Source organism: Leopardus geoffroyi, chromosome A1 (assembly GCF_018350155.1).
Source record: "Leopardus geoffroyi isolate Oge1 chromosome A1, O.geoffroyi_Oge1_pat1.0, whole genome shotgun sequence".
NCBI lineage: Eukaryota > Metazoa > Chordata > Mammalia > Carnivora > Felidae > Leopardus > Leopardus geoffroyi.
This window is the reverse complement of record NC_059326.1, coordinates 9,486,135-9,512,913: the sequence shown is the minus strand read 5'-3', so window position 1 is coordinate 9,512,913 and position 26,779 is coordinate 9,486,135. Positions and strand designations below refer to the sequence as shown.

The 26,779-nt window shown below is 38.7% G+C and overlaps 1 protein-coding gene and 1 pseudogene across 6 annotated transcripts in view; both read left to right on the top strand.

The window, feature by feature from the left end:
* The window catches only part of KATNAL1 (katanin catalytic subunit A1 like 1), a 102,412-nt gene that overhangs the window by 18,674 nt on the left and 56,959 nt on the right, over positions 1-26,779 (top strand). For all 6 annotated transcript variants that reach the window (XM_045468006.1, XM_045467683.1, XM_045467921.1 and 3 more), the window contains 2 exons: positions 4,783-4,958; positions 6,941-7,101. In XM_045468006.1, coding sequence (XP_045323962.1) covers positions 4,797-4,958; positions 6,941-7,101 — 323 coding nt within the window. In that variant the 5' untranslated portion in view covers positions 4,783-4,796. The remainder of the gene's footprint in view (positions 1-4,782; positions 4,959-6,940; positions 7,102-26,779) is intronic.
* On the top strand, positions 1,000-4,187 carry LOC123581590 (annotated as a pseudogene).

Here is a 26,779-nt window from a genome sequence, read left to right as displayed (position 1 = left end):
GGTGGGTTTGAACCCACGAACTGTGAGATCATGACCTGAGCTGAAGTCAGACACTTAACCTACTGAACCACCCAGGTGCCCCTATTATTATTATTATTATTTTTAATTTTAATTTTTTATGTTAGAGAGAGTGAGAGCATGCACACATGGGCAAGAGGGGCAGAGGGAGAAAGAGGGAGAATCCTAAGCTCAGCGATGTGAGGCTTGATCCCACAACCCGTGGAGTCCCGTGAGATCATGACCTGAGTCGAAATTAAGAGTCAGACGCTCAACTGGCTAAGCCACCCAGGTGCTCCAACATGTTACACTTCTAAAGTACACTAGAGTATAGATTATCAAATTAGATGACAAAGCATTGATTATTATGCGGTGAGACTATAGCTGCGCTAAGGAAATACAGTATATGCTGACATTTACCAAACTAATCACTCATCACAATGTTCCCAACTCACAGGAAGACAATGGCCAGAAAAATTAGAAAATTGAAAAAGGAACATCTTAACCACAGCAGAATTTCTTCACAGGATTATTAAAAATGAAAATCAGACTGTACCCAGATTAAGTTTCTGAGTATTTCATTTGTTAGTCAAGTAAGGAAGTCATTTACTACTGATGGTGCCTTAACTAAATCGCCTTTGATTGTAGTAGCCAAAGAAATGTGTCTGGAGAGAATAAACTTGTTTAAAGCTATTAGCCTTTTGGCAAGAACAGTTGCTGCAAGGGTTGAGAACATTAATAATCAATTAAAAAACAAAGCGAATGATTTCGAGTGGTTTTCCCTGGCTTTTGCGGATCGACAGAGGTTACCAATACAGCTCAATTATTGTTATTCAAGAAGTCAAGTCTAAGCTTGAAGTTTTTGAAGAATTAGTTTTAATGATAGTGCTCATGGAATAACTGCTGACAAAAATATTTACAAAACGTTCGGAAAACACTAATTTTGTATGACCCGAGAGGTGGGATCGGTTAAGATGCGTTACAATTGATGGAAGTAAAAATATGTCTCTAACAGAAAACGGCTTAGGTGAGCAAATGTATGAAACTGTGGAAATGTAAAGTGGCTAAAATATAGGGTTATTTATTGTATTTATCAGCAGGTATTTTGCAGAGAACATTTGAGTGTAGCATGAAATACAGAACTGGTCGTGTTGCTCCTGTGGACTTAGTCATTGTTAGCTGCGTGAATTTTGATCAGAAGTAGAAGCAGAAAATCCTGACTTGCCCCACCACATTGCAGTTCAGTGGCTTAGTAGTAACCTTAAAATTCTATTCCAGTCTTTTGAGCTTTGGGCTGATTTGAGATCTTTCCGAATGAGAAGAACTGCTCTCAACCACTGTGCTTGAACACCGAATGGCTTTGGAAGTCAGTTTTTGCTGCAGACTTGGTCATGTTTCTTAAAGTATTCAACCTAAAATTATAAGCCAAACCGTGCTTATATGCAAAATGAAAAGTGATTTCGATGCCAACGAGTGTTGTTTGAATCACAAATAACATTAAGCTGTTTTAGGTAGCTTTGCAGGCCATCAGAAGTTAAGGTAAAGAAAACAAAGTCGCTGTTCCCACTCAGGGTTGCAGTAGACGTATTTTCTGAGCTCGGTCTCAGACTTTGATGTGAGTGCAAAGGAAACGACCCTATTACAAAATCTGTTTCGTTGTGTGGTTGAGGCATTTGCACCCACCTTAACCTCCGATTGGAGGTGATTGATCTGCAGTGGAAGGACATACTGAAAGATGAAAGACAAATATTAAGAGAAGATTTAAGTCTGTAGATATCTTCCAAACAATGAATATGCTGAATTGAAATCGTGTGTATGTGACGGCCCGGCACCTTTCAGGGTAAAAAGACACTTTCAAACATGAAATACATACATTCTTATTTAAAAAGTAGCATTACCATATGAACGTTTGCAGTTGATTTTGATTATAGGGAACGCTAATTTTGAATCTCAACTAAGTGAAATATTATCCCCCCAAAAAAGCTTCATTCTTACTAGGAGACTGGTTTTATAACAAGTTGTGCTCAGTGGTTATTACTATAACCTAAAATGTTTACTGTCTGATTCTTTATACAAAGAGTTTACTGACCCCTGCTTTACATCAAGATATTGGTTTTTATTTTGAGAGAGAGAGCGAGAGAGAGAGAGCGAGCATTTGGGAGTAGGGAGAACAGAAGTAGAGAGAATCATGGGGCTCTATCTCACGACCATGAGATCATGACCTGAGCTGAAATCAAGAGTTGGATGCTTAACTGACTGAGCCACCCAGGAGGCCCCTACATGAAGATATTTTTATCCTGCATAGTTGTGTGACAGCACATATTAGCAGAATTAATGCTTTTAAAAGAAAATAGTATATGGAACAGTTTTTTTTTTTTTTTCCCTTACCGGACTTACTAATTACAGCTCATTCAGTATGAGATCTTATTGCTTTGTGTTAATGTTCTAGTTTGAAGAAGAGGCTTTGCCCCGTTGCCCTGTGTTCTGTGGGTAGATCTGTTAAATGCTGAAGTCTCTAACTGTGCAAAGCTAGTGTACCTTTTATTGTGGTGTAATTCCAAGTAACACAGATGCTGCCTTCAAGGAACTTATGCTGGGGGAAGGGACTAATAATCAAAACACATAAAGGAAACAGCTTTATTTTTAAGAATGTACCGGAGTCCGTTCAAATGCCTAGAACTAGATGTGCTTAATTTTGAGGAAGGGTTTTTGAGCTCCTTAAGAATAGATAAGATGTAGAGAGAAAGCTAAGCTCACACCAGAATTTAATTGCCTCACAAAGGCGTGGAGAAATACTTTGATGCTCTCTACTAAGTGGATCCTTTGGTTTACTGTTCTGGGAAATAAGCAGGGCAATTTGGACTCCTCCAGGATGCCGTTCGTCTATATCTCTGAACTCCCCCCAATTTGTAGTCTTTAGTGGCAAGTGTCTTGGCATTTGGAGCCTTTGGATGATTCTGGGAGACTTTTGGGAAGCCAGGAAGAAAAGCTAGAATTACCGGGACAGAGAGCTTTGGTAGAAACCGGAAGGTCAGACGATGTTCTTTCTAGCATCTGTAGAAGGGGAAAGAAAAATGATAGTTATTTGCACAGACAGGAAGCTATAGAGAATGATGAGATCATAGAAGATTACAATTTGAGGAGCAAAAGGGGCTCAGGTAGTTTCATTCACAGGTTTTTGCTTAGATTTCAGTTGTATGGGACAATTAAATACATATAAAGGCTGCATGGACCACACGACAAGCTGTTCCTTTAAAATGTCTTCCGTAAGTGTGACTTTTTGGGGGAGAGCATGGCAGTGAGGTCTTCATCGTCGTCTCCTGATATGCACCGACAGAGTTTTTGATCCCGACTGCTCCCTACCCTGGCGTGGGTGTAGGAGGTTGGGGTAGCTTGAGCAGCTTCTGGGTTACCCCGGTTGGAGGCCAACCGCGGCCGCCCTCCCCCTGGGACCCTATGAGAATCCGCAACACACACCACCATTCTGCCCCGATCAAGGATCAAGGCCCAAAGGGAGCAGCCACCCACTGCCACAGGGCGGCAGCTTCGGGGGGGGGGGGGTGGGGGGGTGGGAGGCTGATTTGGGTCTCCATTCCCTGGCGTCCCTTGGCGGCTGCCCTCACTCCTTATTCCGTGGGGTCCCAGCAGCGATTTGGCTACTCCCCAGGGGAGCAGCAGCCTCACCCCCAGAGTTCTCCAAGGATATCTACACCATTTGGATCGTGGTGGAGAAAAAAGAATGTCTAATGAGTTGGAAAGTTATTTCAAGCCTTCAATGCTTGAAGACCCTTGGGCTGGCCTAGAACCAGCATCTGTAGTGGCCAGTAACCAACAGTACAGTAATACTCAAACAAAGGAAGATCCTTTAGTGAACCTTTTTGAAATTCACCCAGAAGTTTCTTGTGACAGGAACATCTTGGACAAATCTTTTACTTGGGTAATTGAATTGAACCCTAAGATGGAGACTGAATAATTAGTTGAGTCTTCTTGGTATTTTACATCACATCAAGTACTGTTGATAATAGAGAAGACATACGGTAGAATAATTTGCAATATTTAGCTCTTTGGAAGTGCCTACCACCTTTTCGAAGATTGACAGTTTCCAGATATTTAATGTTCATGGTTATATAATGGATATTTGTCTTTTCAATAGCTTTCCCAGTGTTTTAAAATAAAACATTTTGTCTTTCCAAAAAGAAAAAGAAAGTATGACCTTTTGTTTGGGGGGCCAAAATGTTTTAGGGAGAACTAATTTCTGCAGTTATATGTTTCTACATCGTCAAAAATAAATTGAATAAAATCAAGCTCATCTTTATTGTAGTTACAGCTTGTGGTAATTATAAACGAGCAAGGAAAACTAGTGTCCAATTTATGTACCTGTAACATAAACCAGTAGTTCAGAGCTGTGTAATTTCTGTGTTATCTTCTTGGGTGTTCTTTTATGATCTCCTTTGTGCTTCCAAAATTAGAAACTGCTCAGTATTATAAGATGCATTCAGATAACCTCAAAGAATGAGAGAACCATTTTGACTTTGAAAGTACTTTTAAGCAGATACTTTTTTTTTAAATTTAATTTTTTTTTTTTTTTTTTTTTTTTTCTGTTAACACAGTGCCGGATGTGGGGCTGGAACCCACGATCCGTGAGATTATGACCTGAGCTAAAGTCGGATGCTCAACCGACTGAGCCACCCAGGCGCCCCTAAGCAGATATTTTAAAGAATAAGAAAAAATGTTCTAAAGTTGGTGCTGAAAACTTAATAAGAAGACCTTATGTGTTCTCTTTAGTTCTCTTCAAGAAGATGAATTTGGCTGAGATCTGTGACAATGCAAAGAAAGGAAGAGAATTTGCACTTCTTGGAAACTATGACTCATCAATGGTATATTACCAGGGGGTGATCCAGCAGATTCAGAGACATTGCCAATCAGTCAGAGACCCGGCTGTCAAAGGCAAATGGCAACAGGTAAGACACGCTCAGGTGAGGGTAATAGTTTATTACACTTGAGAGACCAGAGTTGGACCGTTGGAGGACTGTTAGTTGGAGTATAGACCGTTGGACTATTAGTTGGAGGTTTTGTAAATAGTTGTTTCTTATTTGTCTGAATACTGAAATGTATTTAAAGTGTACTCTGAATAATTTTGTCTTGCCTGGTGAATATTTTTGATAATATCTTTCATGAGGCATATTTTGCAGGTACTTAATTGTCATGGAATCTACTTGTAATTTTTTAAATTTTCATGATCAGTCACCTATTGTGTGTGTTTATAAATTTTTGATATAAGGTATTTCTACTCACCCTTTTCCCTTTCATTTTTACATGGAGTCTTGACCCATTTCACAAAACTTTTCCTTTAAGAAAGTTTCCTCTTTCTTAAAAGAGTATTTTGAAAGACTCCCTACAAATACAAAGGAATCAATAATCTAATAAAGCTAATATATTTGCTGTGTCTCTTGACTGTACAACTTGATTATATAATAGTACAGTTAATAAAAACTTGAATTAGAATTTCCCCACTTAGTCTTAAAACTTAAAATCCTTTTAAAATTAAAAGTACAAAGTCAAGCATTTCTTTGAAGTTTCTATTTAATGTACTAAGGCCTTTCAAGTGTTTCTTCTAATTTTTCCATGTCAGAAATTGATATTTCACTAAGGTTTCAGGGTCAATTTGACTTATTTTCTGACTTAAGCGTTACCAAATTATGTTGAGTGAGAACAATATACTTGCTTTAACTCTAGTTGAAATTTGTAGTTGTGTGCTATCTGCACAGTAGCCACAGGCAAGAGTGGTTTATTAATCTAGCACGGAAATATTTTTGACAATTCCTTAATTGTGTTAAATAGTGACCATTTCTATTCATTTATTTTTACGGTTCATTTCCCTTAGGTTCTGTAATTTTATTTCTCCAATAGCATATATTAGCAGTTGAATTTTATCTAGGTTTTTCTTTTCTCTACAGTAAAGTATACTTTCTGGTCAAAAAACAAATTAGAATTGTTAAAAGGAATTTATGAATATAATTTTCAATCTATTATCTATTTGCCTTTGAAAATTAGTTTGGTCTCAAAGTTTGAAAACACAAGAAGTTCCATGTAGTAGGAACTCAGTGAAGTTTTTTAAATGAGGGAAAAAATCTTGCCTTTGAATTCAAAATGAACTTTATCCAACACTTGAAAGAATTTAAACAAGGCCAGAAGAGTTCAGGTTTTAGGTGAAAGAGAATGTAAATAAAAATTGGAGGGGCGTCTGGGTGACTCAGTCGGGTAAGCGTCCTACTTCGGCTCAGGTCTTGATCTCACGGTTAGTGAGTTCAAGCCCCACATCCGGCTCTCTGCTGTCAGCACAGAGCCCACTTCGGATCCTCTTTCCCCGTCTCTTTCTGCCCCTCCCATGCTCGTTCTCTCTTTCTCTCTCAAAATAAATAAATAAACTTAAAAAAAAAAAATGGAACTGGGTAATGCTTAGTATTACACCATTTCAGGTTTTCAGATGTTCGTAATAGGCATTTCACACTTAGTGATATTCGGAGTTAGCCTTTCCTAATGCTGGTGAAAATTCTGGCTGATAGTATTCTGGAAGCTATTTTACAAATATATTAAAAGGATTTAGCATAACATTTTAGATTTCGGGGAATGGTTACCTTGTTACTGCCTTAGTGCTTGTTTTAAATTATATTAGTGGTCATCACATTCATTGGTAGAAATAGAGTTCCGTTTTGAAAAAATCATGACTACTTCCCTTACAAAAAGGTGCATAATGTCTTTTTTCAGTCCAATTCCTGCCCTCTATCTATATTACTTTACATGGTTCTTTGTTTTTTTAATGTTTTAATGGTTCATTTTGCATACTTTGATATTGAGAAAACTTGCATTCAGTAGCAATTTGTTATTTGCCATTCATGTAAACCGTAAACAGTTTCTAGCGTAAAGATTATTTCCTTTTAAGGTTCGGCAGGAATTACTGGAAGAATATGAACAAGTTAAAAGTATTGTCAGCACTTTGGAAAGTTTTAAAATTGACAAGCCCCCAGATTTCCCTGTGTCCTGTCAAGATGAGCCATTTAGAGATCCTGCTGTTTGGCCGCCCCCTGTACCTGCAGAACACAGGTAAATGGGACTTTATAGTCTCTTTGGGTACTTTTGTAGGTAACTGATATTCCGAACGAAGAGAGTGGAGCTTTATTTAAACAAAGTATGGAAAATATTTTGGGCGTATGTAAATTTAATACTCGTTTACAATTTTCACACCTCTCCGTTTATATAGAGTTTATATTTGACGTAGAGTAGAAGTAAATCATTTGTCATATATCTTGCTTTTAGAATGTTTGACTACTCTAATCATAACAATGGAAATCTGCTAGTCCTAAAATTTACCAGTTAAGTGAGTGAGGTCTTTTAGATTTCCTATCAGCATCAAAGCTTGGATGGCTTTTTTGTTTTAAAACTTTTTTTTTTTGCTTTAGAAGATTCTGACAGCTTTAGATGAAATGGTGGACCGATTGGATTCATCTGGTTGGGCCTGCAGCCAGTTTCCAGAATCATAATGTAGAAGGAACTTTATCATTCCTTAAAAGTTAAAGGTCAGATTCCCCAGTGTGGTCTATAATACTCTAAATTTTATCTCCCTGGTGCCCAGCCTACGCATCATCTACATTAAACCCGTCTAGTCTTGTTTTTTCCTGTCTTTTTGTCTTTGCCCAGTTTGTTTTCTTCAGGGGATTCCCATAATCCCCATCTGAGCAATTCATATTCATTGTTGGAGTCTCAGCTCAACTGTGTTTTCTCTCTGCAGCCTTTCTCAGTTTGCTCAAGCACAGCAGTTTGTTCATAGCAGTTAGCACATTGCATTTCTTTGTCTCTTCACAAAATTAGGAGCTTTGCTAGGGCAAGGGCCACGTTTTTATTTTCTCAAAACGAATTATGAACAACAGACTTCTGTTGCTAAAACAGTGTTCGATACATAGTAGGCATTCAACCAACATTGAATGAATAATTCCATTACTTTCACAAGTGAGGAAATTGAGACCTGAGAGGCCCTCACCTATAAGCTGAGCTAGACCAGGATCTGAGTTTAGGTTTTTCTGGCTTTCAGATTGTGAAGTGCTGTTGTGACCAGAGTGTTGCGTCATACAAAATAAGTTTCCTTTCGGTCAGTAGCTGTGATCATGTGTTTAACTTGTTGATCTCAGAATTTTCTAAAAGCATTTAAAAAACTGTGAAAAGGGGTTAATTTACTCCTTCAGGGTTTTTTCCACAGACTTACAAATGATTTTATGATTCCCATCATAAAAACACTAGATGATGATTCTTCTCTAAAGTCTGCAACAACGTAGCCCTTTTTGCAGATGTAACCACTTTCATGTGTTTTGGATTAAGATAACCCTTATCTCTCCAAAGTCAACATTTCAGGAGTCATAGGGTTGTTACCATGGAAGTCCCAAAGTAAATACCGAAAAAAAGAAATAATGGCATTTTGATTGATCAGCACTTGAAGATTTTATGTATGTATGTGTAACAAAATACCTTAGTCTTTTTCTGAAAGGCATTAATTCAGAAATATACTTCTAGTTTACAGCTAAAAGCTGAAAATAACCTTATTTAGGTATGTTAACATGTAACATTATAGAAGCTAAGGCGTACAATGTGTTGATTTGAGATATGTATATATATGGCAGTTTGATTACCATGATAGCATTAGCTTCCACCTCCATCGTGTCACATAATTGGTCTTTTGTGTTTGTCTGTGTGGGGGGGAACAATTGAGATTTAGTCTCTTAGCACCTTCGAAAATTGTAATACAGTATTGTTGTATATTACCTCTATGCTGTATGTTAGATTTCCAGGACTTATTTATCTACTGGTTGCAAGTTTGTACCCTTAAGCATCTTCCCAACTCTCAGCCGCTGGTGTTTAACTCTCTGTTGTTACAATTTTGGTTTTTACAGAGTCCAGGTATAAGTGATATCATACAGTGTTTGTCTTTTTCTGTGTGACTTATCTCACTTAGCATAATGCCCTCAAGGTCCATCCATGTTGCTACGGATGGCAAGATTTCCTCCTTTCTCATGGCTGAGTAATATTCCACCAAATAAGCAAACACTTAGATGGTTTCCATAGCTTGGCTTTTGTGAATAATTCTGCAGTCAACATGGGAGTGCATACATCTCTTCCGTATCCTGTTTTTATTTCCTTTGGATATGTACCCAGCAGTGGAATTGATGGATCATTTGGTAGATCTATTTTTAATTTTTTTAAAGAACCTCCATACTGTTTTCCACGGTGGCTGAACCAATTTGCATTCCCATTATCAGTGAATAAAGGTTCTCTTTTTTCCACATTTTTGCCAACACTTGCCTTTTATCTTCTTGATGAGGGCCATTCCAACAGGTGTGAGAGGTGATATCTCATAGGGGTTTTGATTTGCATTTTCTTGATAATTAGTAGTAATGAACATTTTTTTTTCTGTACCCATCGGCCATTTTGGATGTCTCATTTGGAAAAATACTTATTTTTGTTCCTCTGCCCATTTTTAATTGGATTTTGTTGTTGTTGAGTTGTATGAGTTCTTTATGTATTTTGAATATTAACCCATTACTCAATATATGGTTTGCAAGTATTTTTTCCCATTCAGTAGGCTGCCTTTTCATTCTTGACTTGTTTTTTTTTTTCTGTGTAGAAGCTTTTTAGTTTGATGTAGTTTCACTTGACTTTTGCTTTTGATGTCCAATCCAAAAAATCATTGCCAAGACCAATGTCGAGGAGTTTCTTTCCATGTTTTCTTCTATGAGTTTTACAATATCACATCTTATGTTTAAGTCTTTTAAATCTAGTTTGACTTCATTTTTGTGAATGGTATAAGATAGGTGTCCAATTTTATTTTTCTGCTTGTGGTTATCCAACTTTCTCAACACCATTTGTCGAAGACACTATTCTTTCCCCATTGAGTATTCTTGGTTCTCTTGTCAAATATTAGTTAACCATAAATGCAAGGGTTTATTTCTATACTCTGTGTTCTGTCCCATTAGTCTTTGTATGTGTTTTTATGACAGTACTGTACTGTTTTTTTTTTTTTTCAAGTTTATTTATTTATTTTGAAAGAGAGAGAAAGCGCAAGCAGGGGAGGGGTAGAGAGAGGAGAGAGCAAGAAATCTGAGCAGGCTCCACACTTGGCAGTGCAGAGCCTGATGTGGGGCTTGCACTCACGGACAGTGAGACCATGACCTGAGCTGAAGTTGGATGCTCAGCTGACCGAGCCACCCAGGCGCCCAGTACTCTACTGTTTTAATGACTAAAGCTTTGTAGTATAGTTTGAAATCAGAAGTGTGATGCCTCTGGCTTTGTTCTTTCTCATGATTGCTTTGGTTATCGGTGGTCTTTCTGGCTTCATACAAATTTTAGATATTTTTCCCCATTGTTGTGAAAAACACTATTGGAATTTTGATAGGGATTGTGTTAAATGTGTAGATGGCTTTGGGTAGTATAGACATTTTAACAGTGTTAGTCTTCCCATCTGTAAACATGGGGTGTCTTTCCACTTGTTTGTATTTTCTTCAGTTTCTTTCATTAAAGTTTTGTAGTTTTCGTTGTACAGATCGTCACTTCCTTGGTTATTAACTTTATTCCTAAGGATTTTATTGTTTTTGATGCTGTTGTGAATGGGATCGTTGTCTTTCTTTTTTCAGATGTTTCCGTGTTAGTTTGTAGAAACACCACTGACTGCTGTATGTTGACTCTATATCCTGCAACTTTACTGAATTTCTTGATTGGTTCTAAGAGAATTTTGATTGAGCCTTTTAGAGTTTTTTATGTGTAAGATCATATTGTCTGCAAATAATGACAACTTTTGCTTCTTCATTTCTGATTTGAATGCCTTTTATTTTTTTGTCTCGCCCAATTGCACTAGCTAGGACTTCTAGTATTACACGGAGTAAGAATGATGAGAGTGGGCAGTCTTGTCTTGTTTCTGATCGTAGAGCAGAAATTTTCCATTTTTCACTGTTAAGTATGATGTTGGTTGTGGGCTTAATTGTATAAGGCCTTTATTATGTTGAAGTGTGTTCCTTCTGTACCCAATTTATGGAGGGTTTTTATCATGAAAGACTATTTTATTTTGTCACATGCTTTTTTTTTTTTTTTTTTTTTTTTTGCATCTATTGAGATGATCCTACGATTTTTAGTTTTCCTTCTGTTAATGTGTGTTAATGTGTTGTATCACATTTATTGGTTTGTGTGTGTTGAACCACCCTGATATCCCAGGGATAAACCCCATTTGGTCAGGGTATATCATTCTTTTGATGTATTGTTGAATTTATATTCAATAGGAATATTTCGCTAATACTTTGTTAAGAATTTTTGTATTCATTAGGCATATCAGTCTGTAGTTTTTTTGTAGTATTCTTACCAGGCTTTGATATCAGGGTAATGCTGGCCTTGTAAAATGAGTTTGGAAGTGTCCCCTCTTTTTGATTTTTTGGAAGAGTTTCAGAAGGATTGGTGTTAACTGTTCTTTAAATGTTTGGTAGAATTTGCCAGTGAAGTCATCTGGTCCTGGAAATAATTTACAATATAGGAAATATCTGTTCCAAATTGCTAGAGCACCATGATTTATTTTAAAAAGCTGTGGCCACAGATATTAACTCTAATATTTGTGGCTCAAACTGAATAAAAAAGTGTGGCTGGTAATTTCCCATTGATGAACACTTACTGAAAACTTCTTATTAGAGAAACATCATTAGCCCACTGTTTCCTTTTATTTATCCTCTGTTAACTGCCCATAACACAGATTTTATTTATTTTTAATCCTTATTCTTAATGAAAGTGACAGATGAATGGAACAGAATGTATTTCTCTGAACCTCGTTTCTCCATACTAAACTAAAAAAGAATTTTCCCTGTATATAGCCATTATATATAAAGATTTTTTATGGACCAGAAAACCTTAATAAAAACAAATCCAAGACTATATATTGTTTGGGAGAGGGGTGGGGGAGGGGGTGGCGGTGGGTTGGGTGGGAACAGGTTCCCATTCTCATGTGTATCATCAACAACAACGGGAAAACTTTTGATAACTTCACAAGGTTCTACCAGTGAAAGAATTCTTGAGTATTGTGCACGGGCTGATAAAATAAGTAAATACTAAGATTGTAAGTTTAGGGTTTGAAGTTTTGGGAGGTTAGAGTTGTATAATATTTTCCTCCTTTTACAGTTTTGTTTCTTCTACAGGTCACATACAACAAAACGTAATGAAATTTTCACCTAGAGATAGTGAGTAGTGGTTATAGTCCTTAGATATTCTTGGTTTAATGGGAAGGCACTTGAGTTAAATCCATGAGATCTGAGTTTGAATTCCATTCCTGCCACTCTCTTGCTTCAGGACCTTGAGCGAGTTATTTAATTTCTCCAAATGTTAGTTTTGTTGTATGTAAAGTGGGAATCTCTCTACCTGATGGAATTAATTAAAAGAATTTAATGCCTAAGTAACTGACATATAATGAGTAATTAAAACGAATGGTCAATTCTGGAATAAAGCACTGCAATATTATTGTTCAGATAAATAAGAATAACAGAATTAAAAAATTATAACCTTCTTTATAAAATTCCTTTATTTCATCCCTGCTCATTCTGCATACATCCTTTGTTTTCTGAAACATCGTGAATAACTCTGGCAGAGAAGTTATGATTTTGTAAATGTCCAAGTCTTGTGAAGTGGGTGATCATTTTCAGGGAAGGGATGAAAACTAATTAATAATGGTCACTTACTGTATGTTTTATAAGCATTATCTTATTGAAACCTCCAACAATTCCACGAAGTAGCTACTGTTATTCTTTGCTCACATTACTATTGCTAATTTATTATTATGAACCCCATTTACAGCTGAGGAAATTGAAGCTTACGGAGTTTGTTATTTTCCCAAAGTCATCTGAATAAGTAAGTGGCAGAACCAGGATTTGAGTCTAAATCTTTTCACCTTATTTATATCTGCTTTGCTGCGTTACTTTCCTACATGTATTCAGTGGTATCTGTGGGTGTGTTTTAATATATCCTAGTACATAGATAGATCTCTTACCTACTTGGTTAAATTCTCATTAGAGATTATGAGAGAATAAAGAAGCTGAAGATACTTATTGATATTTTAAATATAGTTACGTTTGCGTTTTTTTTCCCCCTATGGGAACACTACACTGGAATTAGAGTGTGAGTCAATAGGAGAATATAATTTACCTTGTTTGGGACAAAATGTTTCTGGGATGCATCTGATCTGTTTGGCATTAGTTACAAATTTGGGAACCCTGCTCGTAGTTCTGTCCTTTTCACTTAATGGACTTCTCACACTTCTAACACTTCTCAATCCCTGTTTCTGCACGCTAAGGTGATCCTTATACTGTGGTTTCCGGCAGTGGTTTGTGCATCGTTTCAAGTTATGCCTTATATGTCATATGTCTGCTGAGTTCCATCATGATTCCATGTTTTAAATCACCAGCAGCTGCTTGCATGTATCAAAGCAATCTTTGAAAATGAATTAGATTCATTGCCTTAAATGTGAGGCAGCTGAGCTACAAATGGTTTATGATAGGAGCTAGTGGCAATATTAGAACTAAACTCCAGGGAGATGAAGCCTCCAGATCATTTTTCGTGTCCTGAGTGAAAGGGTATTTTGTATTAATTAAATTATTTATAATATTTTCCATGTAAGTTTATTTAGTGTATTCTTTTTAATGAGACCATTTAAAAATGGTCTCTCCTGGTGAGATCTGAAGCGATGGAAGAGATTTTCTGCATCGGAGCCATGTTTGATGTAGCATATATTCAAGAGACTATTCTGTAATCAACTTAAAAAATAAATGCATTAGGTCTTTTTAAGTTGCAGCTTTTGGGATAGATGTCAGTAGGAATGGGATCCACAAGCCTGAAATTAATCATTTGGCTCATTCTGTGCAGGTAAAATAGAACTTTTTCTTTTTTTTTTTTTTTAATTTTTGGGACAGAGAGAGACAGAGCATGAACGGGGGAGGGGCAGAGAGAGAGGGAGACACAGAATCGGAAACAGGCTCCAGGCTCTGAGCCATCAGCCCAGAGCCCGACGCGGGGCTCGAACTCACGGACCGCGAGATCGTGACCTGGCTGAAGTCGGACGCTTAACCGACTGCGCCACCCAGGCGCCCCTAAAATAGAACTCTTAATAGGCCCTTTAATGTTGTTTCATCTGGAACCAAGGGAAATGGCATAATGTGTTTCTGTGTACACAGAAATAGTAAAATTATTTTTTATCCAATCTGTGCTATTCTGTAGAATTTCAGCAAAGAGGAAATTCTTATTGACTTGGTATTAGGGTTGTCGCTTTATGTTTCTTTGGATACCTAAATAGATTATGTTACTGCTAGCATTTTAAAGCCTGATTTGCAGTGGAAAAAGATCAAGTAAGGCCAAGGTCAAGTACCAATAGAGAGTAAACTACCATCTCATCCTTATAGGTGTTTCATCCAGATTGTGGCTCGGTTACTTTCTGGAGATGAAGAGGCAGGAGAGCAAGTTGTGTGTGTGTGTGTGTGTGTGTGTGTGTGTGTGTGTGTGTGTGTGTTTAGCAGTTCCACCACTAATTGACTAGTCTTCCAAGTTACATTCATTTCTCCAACCTTCATGTTTCTCCCTGTAACATGTAGATTATGATGAGATTGTTTTGTAAAATTGTTTTGAAGTCTTAGGAATAAAAGCACTGTATCATGATCTATCCAGCGTATGTCTTCGGAGCATTCACCCTATGTTAGGCATGATCTTTGGCCTTGTGAAAAGTATAAAGGTAACAGGCATACAGACCTTGGCCTCAAAAAGCCAATAAGAGAAAATAATCCAGGCATCCTGGGAAGCTTGAGCCAGGATGCTGGCACCTATTATATGCCAAGTACTGTGCCAGGTGCCAGTGCTGTGCTGGGGGTATGGTGGGATTCAGAAACAGACACAGTCCGTCCTTGCCCTCTTAAGCGTATGGTTTTGTGAGAGCCATTAGTGAGGTAGAATGGACAGGATTTGGTGATTAATGACATACAGAGAATGAGAGAAAAATTGGAGCAGTTAATTAAATATCTAGACCAAGCTATTTATATAGGAACCGGAAATGAGAACCAGAACTTGAGAGGTTGGGGTTAGTGTTAGTTATTTACAAATCATCAGCAAGTAAGGAATTTTAAGAAGGAAATTTTAAGATCATTCTTTATATGGTGGAATAGGTTATTTGTCTAATATGATTGGCAGGTTGAGATTATACCCCTTTTTAAAAAACATTTTAGAGTCCCATTTTCTTCCAAGATTCTGTTTCTGGAGTATGGAGTGGACTTTATTTTTAGTAGCTAGAATATTTTTAGTGGCTGGCAGTGTTGATTAACCATAATAACTGACATTTATTGAGTTCCTAATTGTGAACCAGGTACTGTGCTAATAAACTCTTTACAGGATTTATTTCTTAATCCTTACAACCTCCCTCCAAAATAGATACTATTATTATCAACTCTATTTTTTAAATGCTTTATTATTTATTTTTGAGACAGGGTGTGAGTGGGGGAGATGCAAAGACAGAGGATCCAAAGTAGGCTTCTTAATGACAGTGGAGAGCCCGACACGGGGCTGGAACTCATGAATGTCATGTGAGATCATGACCTGAGCCAAAGTCTGACACTCAACCAACTGAGCCACCCAGGCTGCCCCTATCATCCCTATTTTTTAGGAGAAATTGGGGTTTAAGGATTCTAATAAACAGCTTTATCTAATTCTGCATGTAGGTCAAGTAAGATAAGGATTGAAAATTGTATTAGTGGCTCAGTCGGTTAAGCCTCCGACTTCAGCTCGGGTCCTGATCTTGAGGTTCGTGGGTTTGAGCCTCTCGTCGGGCTCTGTGCTGACAGCTCTGAGCCTGGAGCCTACTTAGGATACTGTCTCCCTCTCTCTTTGCCCCTCTCCTGTTCACACTCTGTCTCTCTCAAAAATAAATGAACATAAAAAAAAATGTTTAGGGGTTCCTGGGTGGCTCAGTCGGTTAAGCGTCTGACTTCGGCTCCGGTCATGATCTCGCGGTTTGTGGGTTTGAGCCCCACGTCAGGCTCTGTGCTGGCAGCTCAGAGCCTGGAGCCTGCTTTGGATTCTGTGTCTCCCTCTCTCTGCCCCTCCCATGCTCACGCTCTGTCTCTCTCTGTCTCTCAATCATAGACATTAAAAAAATAAAAAAAATTTTTTTTTATTAGATTTAGCGACATAGAGCTCATTGGTGACTGTGCTGAACACTTTTCGTGGAATGGTAGCAAATAGCGGAGTGGGTGGAGAGAACCGGAAGAGAGGATTTGAAAACAAAGAGTGTATGCTGAGAAGGGGAGCAGAGAAATTGAGCGGTAGTTGGGGGAGACGCAGAGTCAAGATTTGTTGTTTTAGAGAGGAGACGACTGGCAGGGTGTTTGTAGGCTGGCGAGAATGCTGCAGGGGAGGGGGAAACTGATGACGCCAGGGAGGGAGGGGATGGTATTGGGCAGTGTTCCGGAGTGGACAGGGAGATGGGGTCTAGTGTACAAGGGCAGGGGTGCATGGACAGCTGATTCATGGTAACCGGAGGGAAGGCTCGTTGTCACAAGGGTATGGATGTAGAGAAGTGTGTAGGTAGAGAGGTGAGCATTTGTGGAAATTCTCTTCTGCTTATTTCGATGAAGGGAAAAAAAAAAAAGCAAGCAGGTTCATCTGAGAGTGAGGACAGAAGGAGTAGATGTTTTCCGGGGTCTGAATTCTGATTGAACGTATCCCGAGAGTGGGAGGTCATTTTGTTTGGCTATTTCATATTATTTTATTTCTTTTCTGTAAGTTTACCCTAGGGGACATTTCTCTTGTTTTGTAGAACTTAGTCACCTATTTGAAGTCTTTATTTTGGAATTGTAGGTATGTATTACAATAAGTACCTAGAAACTTGGTATTTCTACCATTTTTTTATGTTACAGGAAAGACAACTAAAAGGTAGAAATTTTAATTCATTAGAGGTAAACTAAGGAATGGGCATAAAGTAGTGGTAAGTCAGAACGAAATCCTAACACATTAGGATTTTTCAATTTTTATCGGAAAAAAAAAATCTTCACCTTGCTGCACTTGAGCTGCTGTCATTGCCCCCCTTTGCTCCTTTGGCAGACTGTGGAATGTGGACTGTGCCTGTTTCGTCTCTCATGGCCACACTTTCCTGAATAACTAGAGATCTTGGGTCTCCATCATTGCGATATTGGGACCGAATTCTTGAAGATAACTTCCTAATTTAATGACTGAATGCCTACAAGTCTCAAGACTTCCTGTATTTAACTTTTGTAACATTTGGTAATGTTTACCATCTTTCTTCCTTGGAACTTTCTTCATAGGACTTCTGTGACATTACAGTATTCCTTTCTTCTTCTTCTTTTTCTTTTTTGACTGTGGCCTCTTCTCTTTCCCTTATGGCTGCCTCTTGTTCGCTAGTCCTCATCTCTCTTCTTCTCTGTCCGATCCAGCTCAACGTACCCAGCAGCCACGGTGTCCTAGGCACTATGGATGCAAAGAATAAGGGGAAGATTCTAGGAAATCAGATTCTAGGAAGGCGGCTTCCTTTGCCGGGCACTTGATAATTAGTCAGACTTTGAGGGTTCATCCTAATTTTGTCACTCAGTGTCTGTGAGGACATGCCATTCAACGTTTCCCTCATTTTCCTTCTCTGTAAAATGGGGATCAATAGTACGGTTACCTCGTGGGGTTATTTTGAGAATTAAGTGATTGAATACAAGTCAAATGTAAAGAACACCCTGGCGCATGAGGATGTGCTCAAGAAATATTTGTAGTTTTCATCACCCATTCCCGTCCCCCCTCCCCCCAGCCCCAATAGATATTTAGAAGACTAATGTTTATTTAGATGACACCTTATTTAGGTCTTTCTTCACATGTCACCTATAAAGTCTTACCCTGACCACCTTATTTAAAATATTTATCCCCCTGGCAGGGGGCGGGGCGCAGGGATGGGCAAAATGGGTGACGGGGAGTTGGAGGTACAGGCTTCCACGTATAGAGTGAATAAGCCATGGGAACAAAAAGTAAAGCCTAGGCTACTATATGTTTTCACTCTTAGGTGGATCCTGAGAGACTTAACAGAAGACCATGGGGGAGGGGAAAGGGGAAAAAAAATTAGAGAGGGAGGGAGCCAAACCATAAGAGACTCTTAAAAACTGAGAATAAACTGAGGGTGGATGGGGGTGGGGGAGAGGGGAAAGCGGGTGATGGGCATGGAGGAGGGCACCTGTTGGGAGGAGCACTGGGTGTTGTATGGAAACCAATTTGACAATAAATTTCATATTAAAAAAAAAAAAGTAAAGCCTAGGGAATGTAGTCGATGATATTGTAATAACGTTGTATGGTGACAGATGGTTGCTCCACTTGTGGTGAGCACAGCATAACATAGAGATGTTGAATCACTATGTCGTACATGTAAAACTAATGTAATGTTATGTGTCAGCTGTACTCAAAAAATGTTTTAAAAAATGTACCCCCTCGCTTGTCGTCACTCGGTCCTCTTATTCTGCTTTGCTTTGCTTCACAGTCCTTATTGATGCCTGATACTATGGTCTACACTTACTGTTAACTATCCCTACTACATTGGAAGCTCTGTGAGGTCAAGGCCTTTGACCTTTTCACTGCTGTACCCCCAACACCGAGAATAGTGCTGGGCATAGTGTAGGCATTCGGTAAATATTTGTCGAATGAATGAGCTAATAAAATGCTTCAGTTTATCCATGTGTTTACCAATTGTTTTGTTCATTCACCATTCCTTGCATTTCACTCTTTCTAGAATCAGTTTCTTTGCGGAAGTACACGTCTTTGCATTTCACTCTTTCTAGAATCAGTTTCTTTGCGGAAGTACACGTCTCTTTTAGTGGTAAACCCTCAGGTTTTGTCTCAGACTTACTTTCCTGTAAGTTTTAAATGATAGTTTAGTATCGAATACTAGATTCTTTGTTCTCTGTGCTTTGAAGAGGACGTTAGTAATTGTATTATTTTTGCCTTATCAGCCTATTTTACATTATCAGCCTAACTGTAGATAACTTGTCTTTTCTCTCCCAGTGTTTTCCTGATTTTATTTTTGTCTTTGGTGTTAAACAGTTCTGTGATGACTTATCTAAGTGTGGCTTTATTTTCACTTATATTCCTTAAGACTTGTATTTCTTTCCTTTCAAATTCTTTTTTTTTTTTTAATTTTTGAAAATGTTTATTTTGAGAGAGAGAGAGAGAGAGAGAGAGAGAGAGAGACAGTACGAATTGGGGAGAGGCAGAAAGAGAGGAGAGAGAGAGAGAATCCCAGGCTGGCTCCACACTGTCAGCACAGATCCTGATATGGGGCTCGAACCCATGAAACCGTGAGATCATCACCTGAGCCGAGATCAAGAGTTGGATGCTTAACTGACGGAGCCACCCAGGTGCCCCTGTTTCAAATTCTTTATGGTTTTAAAAACCATCTTTTTAGAAAAATTATTTTATTTATTTATTTATTTTGAGAGAGAGGGATAGCATGCGTGCATGCAAGTGGGGGAGAGGGGCAGAGAGAGAGGGAGACAGAGAATCTTAAGCAGGTTCCATGCCCAGTGCAGAGCCCAACATGACCGTGAGATCACAACCTGAGCCAGAATTGGATGCTTAACTGACTGAGCCCCCCAGGTGCCCCCAAAAACCATCTTAAACATTCATTTTATAGTCTATAATTGATAGTTCTATTATCAGAAGTTATTGGGAGTTTTACCTTTTTCTTTTTTTTTTTTTCCTGATGGCTCTTGTTGGTGGTAAAGTTAATGTCTCTCCATGGTTTTAGTCATTTTAAGATGTGGCTTGTTTGGAGGGATGTCACTCCTGAGAGTCTGTGTTTGCTTCAGCCAGGTGCCCTGGAATGTTACCTGCCCAGGACCACTTTTATTTTTTTTTTTTCAACGTTTATTTTTATTTTTGGGACAGAGAGAGACAGAGCATGAATGGGGGAGGGGCAGAGAGAGAGGGAGACACAGAATCAGAAACAGGCTCCAGGCTCTGAGCCATCAGCCCAGAGCCCGACGCGGGGCTCAAACTCACGGACTGCGAGATCGTGACCTGGCTGAAGTCGGACGCTTAACCGACTGCGCCACCCAGGTGCCCCCAGGACCACTTTTAGGAAAATTTCTTTGAGCTATAAAACTGAATCCCAAATCACATGACAGCAGGCCCTTGGTTACTATTTCTAGGGGAGACATTTGCTTCACTCCACAAATATGGAACATAGGCCAGATAAACAGATGTACTTGCTTCTTCCACATGTGTGTTTTAAATTCAACTCTTGGGGCGCCTGGATGGCTCCGTCGGTTGGGTGTCTGACTTCGGCTCAGGTCATGGTCTCACTGTTGATGAGTTCGAGCCCCGCGTCGGGCCCTGTGCTGACAGCTCAGAGCCTGGAGCCTGCTTCGGATTCTGTGTCTCTGCCCCTCCCACACTCTGTCTCTCAACAACAAATAAACGTTTAAAAATAAATAAATAAATTCAACTCTTTTACTGAGATTGTAGTCCTTGGACAGTCCTGGCTTTATGTGATAGTCTCAGTGCAACTTCTTTGATTGATGTGGGGCCTCAGGCCTTGTCTCAGGTCTTTCTGTGTGGTCATTAAATCTCAAGTCCTTGGGGTGCCTGGGGGGCTCAGTCGGTTAAGTGTCTGACTTCAGCTCAGGTCACGATCTCGCGGTCCGTGAGTTCGAGCCCCGCGTCGGGCTCTGGGCTGATGGCTCAGAGCCTGGAGCCTGCTTCCGATTCTGTGTCTCTCTCTCTCTCTCTGCCCCTCCCCCGTTCATGCTCTGTCTCTCTCTGTCTCAAAAATAAATAAAGGTTAAAAAAAAAAAAATTTAAACCTCAAGTCCTTAAGTGTGTGAGGCCTGGAAAGCCTAAAGGACTGTCATGTCATCAGCTCTCTTTTATTTGTTTTTTGGCCATTAGGTATTTCTCTTACCCTCTGGTAATATCACCTATGTATGTAAAAGGGTATTTGTTACATTTTATCCAGAATTCCTACACGGTTGATAGTGGGAAGGGTTTCAGCTTATTTTTGTTGTTGTTACCGTGTTTTTTCATACTTCTATTATTACAAGTTCTTCAAGGTCTTATCCTACAATTTGTTGTCTTTGAGGACTCTTGTTTCTAGTTTAGGGGGGAGCTGCTCAGCAAGGCTTTAGCTGTAAGATTTATGTGTGGACAGAACGGGATGTCCAGTATATTTCTTAAAATATGAATATATTTTTAGCCAAATTTTAAGCTTCTTAGATGCAGGGACTATCTCATATGTTTTTTGTGTCTGTGTGTTTTAAAAATAAATAGAATTGGGGCGCCTGGGTGGCGCAGTCGGTTAAGCATCCGACTTCAGCCAGGTCACGATCTCGCGGTCCGTGAGTTCGAGCCCCGCGTCAGGCTCTGGGCTGATGGCTCAGAGCCTGGAGCCTGTTTCCCATTCTGTGTCTCCCTCTCTCTCTGCCCCTCCCCCATTCATGCTCTGTCTCTCTCTGTCCCAAAAATAAATAAACATTGAAAAAAAAATTTTTTTTAAAATAAATAGAATAATCTTAGAACTTGACTATAAGCTAGACAAAGAACTGTGAGATAACTAAAGTTCAACTGGTATAATTTTAATATTTGTAGAAATTGTGTAGCCTTTATAACCCGTAAGAGTGCCATTATACATCTAGTTTTGAGGTCTTTAGAGTTAGGCAGAGAATAAATATTTTAAGTGTTCAAATTTATTTATTTTTTTAAATTTTTTTTAACGTTTATTCATTTATTGATAGAGAGAGACAGAGCGTGAGTGGGGGAGGGGCAGAGAGAGAGGGAGACACAGGATCTGAAGCAGGCTCCAGGCTCTGAGCCATCAGCCCAGAGCCCGACGTGGGGCTCGAACTCACAGACTGTGAGATCATGACCTGAGCTAAGGTTGGATGCTCAACCAACTGAGCCACCCAGGCGCCCCTCAAATTTACTTTTATTTTTATTTATTTATTTTTTATTCTAGAGAGAGCACCAGTAGGGAAGAGGGACGGAGAGGGAGAGAGAGACTCTTAAGCAGGCTCCATGTTCCGTGCAGAGTCCGATTGGGAACTCAATCCCATGACCCTGGAATCATGACCTGAGCCCAGATCAAGAGTCGGATGCTCAACTGACTGAGCCACCCTGACGCCCCAAGTTTTTCAGATTTAAAAGTCTTTAGAGTTTCATGGAAAACACAAGGCTTGTCTATCTTTAGGTAAAGAAGAGCAAAGTACAATCAGGTAATTAACCTTCCTGGGAGTGGAAGAATTCTACCATTAGACTGATGAATTAGTAACGGTATCGTCTCCTCTCCCCCCACCTCTGAAGTGGTAGAATGACAGGCACAGCGGCTTTAAATAAGGATCAGTATGTCCCCTCAAGATTACTGACAAAGATTCAGTTTCTATCCCAGCCGTCTGGTTGTAGATAATGGCAAAATGTTAAGAAGGCAACCCCTGTGACATGAAATGGTCTTGCATGATATTTGGTGTGAGGGTGTCTGTAGCTCCAGATCTCATACCAGCTGAAATTGCTGGTTAAATCTTCCCTTGGTTAACGTGGACGACAATTGTCTTCTGTAGTGGATAAGCATCTGTCAACTCCACGAAGATTTAGAATTAAGTATCGAAATGTCTAAGAGAATCAGAGTAATATTTTTCTGTTAAGGGATATGTGCATATTTGCATATTTACTTATTATTTTTATGTACTTGTAATTTAAGGAGATATGGCTAGTGAGGGTGATAAGCATGCAATTCCACCTTTAAGTGTATTATGGAATACGGGACGCCTGGGTGGCTCCGTCGGTTGAGCGTCCGACTTTGGCTCAGGTCATGATCTCGCGGTCTGTGAGTTCGAGCCCCACGTCAGGCTCTGTGCTGATGGCTCGGAACCTGGAGCCTGCATCAGATTCTGTGTCTCCCTCTTTCTCTGCCGCTCCCCTGCTCACGCTCTCTCTGTCAAAAATAAATAAACATTAAAAAAAATTTTTAATGTATTATGGAATAATGGAGGTCTGTGATTTTTTACATAAAAATTTATGGTAAGTCACTTTTGTGGAACATTTAGAAGAAGTTTAGGCTTATTTATAAGTCTAATTTACTAGGTTTATAAAAGTATTTATATGTAAATTATTATGCTTTATTGAATAAGACAGTTGAGGAACTAAGAAGGAAATAAAATACATTTATAAATGTAGGTAAAAAATTTTGGTGGCATTTAATTAACCAGGTTTGAAATGGGACAAAACATTGTTCAAAAGCATCTTAAAAATGGCTTCTAAAATCTGCCAATCTTGTATATAGGAAAAGATTTGTAAGCTGAATCTAAAAGTTTTAAGGAATAACTGAATTTTTACATTTTTTAACTTTAATAAGTTGAATACTTTTAAAAATCAAATTAAGCTTCTGAAGAGTACAAAAGGTACCCTTGAGGACACAAGACAACTCATATAGTTGTTCAATGTATTTGAAGACCTATAGTATTCAATGTATTTCTGGGTGTGATCGATTTATTCATTGGATAATGAGGGAAGACTTAACCTAACATGGCCTGTTAGGCCTAACATGGCCTAACAACTAAAATGTCTAAAGTTCTTTTTAGAACTGGAACTTATTATTAAAGGTTAACTTTTGTGAAGTCACTTGATTTATGCAGAAGGTGCCACTGCAGTTTAGTAGGGAAAGGTGGGTCTTGTCACTAAATCCTTCTGGGTTAATTGAGTATTTATGGGGAAGGAAATCTTGACTCCTCCTACCTCACATCATATAGAAAAATTAATTTGAAATAGATCATTACCTAAAATGTAAAAGATAGTAAGATAAAGCTTCCAGAAGAGAACATGAAAGGATAATATCATGATTTTGGAGTAGCACAGACTTATGAAACTGGACACAAAATTATTAAAGAGAAAAGATTGGTAAATCAGAATTCTAAAACTATGAACTTTTCGTCATGAAGAGAGACACCGTTAAGAAAGTAAAAAGGCAAGCCATATACTAGAAGATGTTTACAGTGCATGTATCTGACAAAGGACTTGCATCCAGAATATATAAAGAATGACAGTCAATAAATCAATAAGAAAAAGACAACTGATTGAAAAAAAAAGGTGAACTAAAAACTGGAATAGATACTGTACAAAAGACAGCGTTCACATGGCCAAGAAGCATATTGTTGAAAAGGGCTCAGCATCCATAGTCAGGAAAGGCAAAGTAAAGCCATAATGAGATGCCATTGTACCTCCACCAGAATGGCTGGGATGGGGTGACTGCTACTCTTCTATATTGTTGATGCGAATGTAGCGTGACGTCATCACTTTGGAAAACTGTTTAGCTACATTTACTAAAGCTACTCTTACATGTACTTGATGATCCAGCAGTTCTGTTCCTGGGTACATAACAAAGAAATGAATGCTTATGTTTACCATGAACATAACCCCATATTCATAGAAGCTTTAATAATAGTGTCAAATGGAAAACAGCTCAAGTGTTCATCAACGGTAGAATAGATATGTTGTAATTATATTTACACGATAAAATACAGCACAACATTGAAGGAAGATGAACTCATGCTCCGTGCAGGAACATGGATGGATTTCACAGGTAATGTTGAGAGAAAGACCAAGTAAAAGTATGTACTGTAGAATTCCATTTCTCTGAAACTAGAACAGGCAAACCTAACTTACGATAATAAGGTCAGATAGTGCTTACCTTCTGGGTTGATATTGACTAAAAGGAACCGTGAAAAAGCTTTCTGAGATATTGGGAAGTGTTCTGTATCTTCATCTACTGGTGGTTATATGGTATTAATATTTATTGAGTTGTGTACTGTGTTTACATTTTACTGAACATGTTATATTAGTGACAAATAGATTTACAAATTCTATGAAGTATTAACATCTCCATTTACAGAGGAAGAACATGACGAGTATAGATAGTAAGTAATATGCTCATATAATCAATAATTGGTAGACCAATTTTTTTTTTTTTTTTGAGAGAGAGAGAGAGAGCACGAGTGGGGAGGGGCAGAGAGAGGGAGAGAGAATCCCAAGCAGGCTCCACACTGCCAGCATAGAGCCCATCTTGCGAACTATTAGATCATGACCTGAGCCAAAACCAAGAGTCGGACGCTTAGTTGACTGAGCCACCCGGCTTCCCCTAGGATTCTAAATCTCATGCTGACTTCAGATCACCGTGTTGTTTCTCTGTGAGGATAGGAATAGTGTTTATGACTTTTTTTTTTTTAATTTATTTATTTTGAGGGAGAGAGAGAGAGTGTGTGGGAGGGGCAGAGAGAGAGGGAGAAAGAGAATCCTAAGCAAGCTTGCAGGGCTCCAACTCACGAATGAGTGAGATTATGACCTGAGCTGAGATCAAGAGTCCAGACGCTTAACTGACGGAGCCACCCAGGTGCCCTGCAATGTTTTTATGGCAGTAGTATACCCAGCATAGTTCTGTACTTATTAGGTAAACAATAAATATTTACTGATTTGAAAAAATAGCAGTCATATATATGATGAGAGTGGACATAAAATTCTTAATCATTAATGTTTAGTTTCAAATCCTAAGTCCTCTCATTTCTATTTAAGCTTTGTTTTTTACCTCCTGATTTCTTAACAGATAATTTCTCCTGGACTCAGAAGTCTCACATGTTGACTCCCAAGTTCTTACAGCCAAAATATCAGTATGAACTACTTGGAACTTATGTTTCTTATCTTTTTAAAATTTTTTTTTCAACGTTTTTTTTATTTATTTTTGGGACAGAGAGAGACAGAGCATGAACGGGGGAGGGGCAGAGAGAGAGGGAGACACAGAATCGGAAACAGGCTCCAGGCTCTGAGCCATCAGCCCAGAGCCTGACGCGGGGCTTGAACTCACGGACCGCGAGATCGTGACCTGGCTGAAGTCAGACGCTTAACCGACTGCGCCACCCAGGCGCCCCTCTTATATTTTTATTAGATATGGAGGAGGTGTTTTTCTGTTTATTTAATTCTGGAGTTATGTAAGTTAATCTAATAGCAAAATAAGATTATTTTTCCTTCTTGTCCAGAAGTGAAATTTAAACAATCTGGATTATGTTCTTGGGCATGTATAGGACCTGTTCCAAATTACTTATTCTTATACCAGAATTCTAACAATGTATGAACAACAAAAAAAAATTAGAATAATGATGAAACAAAATGCTAGAAGAAATAGAGATCAATGGGTAGGAATCTTAAGAAGGAGCCTATATAACAGTTGGAGAAAATTGTGCTAGTATTGTAGACCCTGTTACTTAATATGGTGTGGAATGAAGGGTGTCTTCGAAAGAGGGCTTCTTCCCTTGACTTCTGGAACCATGGAAGAGTGGTGCTATAATACAGACAGTTCTCTTTCTGTTGCCTGATGTTTTATGGAGATTTGCCAGGCAGTAGTCTAGTAGGTTCAACCGAGGATGTGGACTCTGAGCTCACATCACGTGCGTCTTTCTGGAACATGCCAAAAACTTTGTAGCAATTCTATAATTTCCCTTTTTAGGTGCCCGGATCTTTTACTTAGTGTTGTAGTATAATCAGATTTAAAGTTTTATTAACTACTGAGCAGATAATGTAAATAATTCAAATTACGGACGGTATAAGGCGTCACAACACAATAGCTTCCACGGACCCAGCGAAGAGTTTAAGATAAAGAACTGAACTATTGCTTTTGAAGATCCCCTATGAGCTCCTCTGCATTCCATTCCCC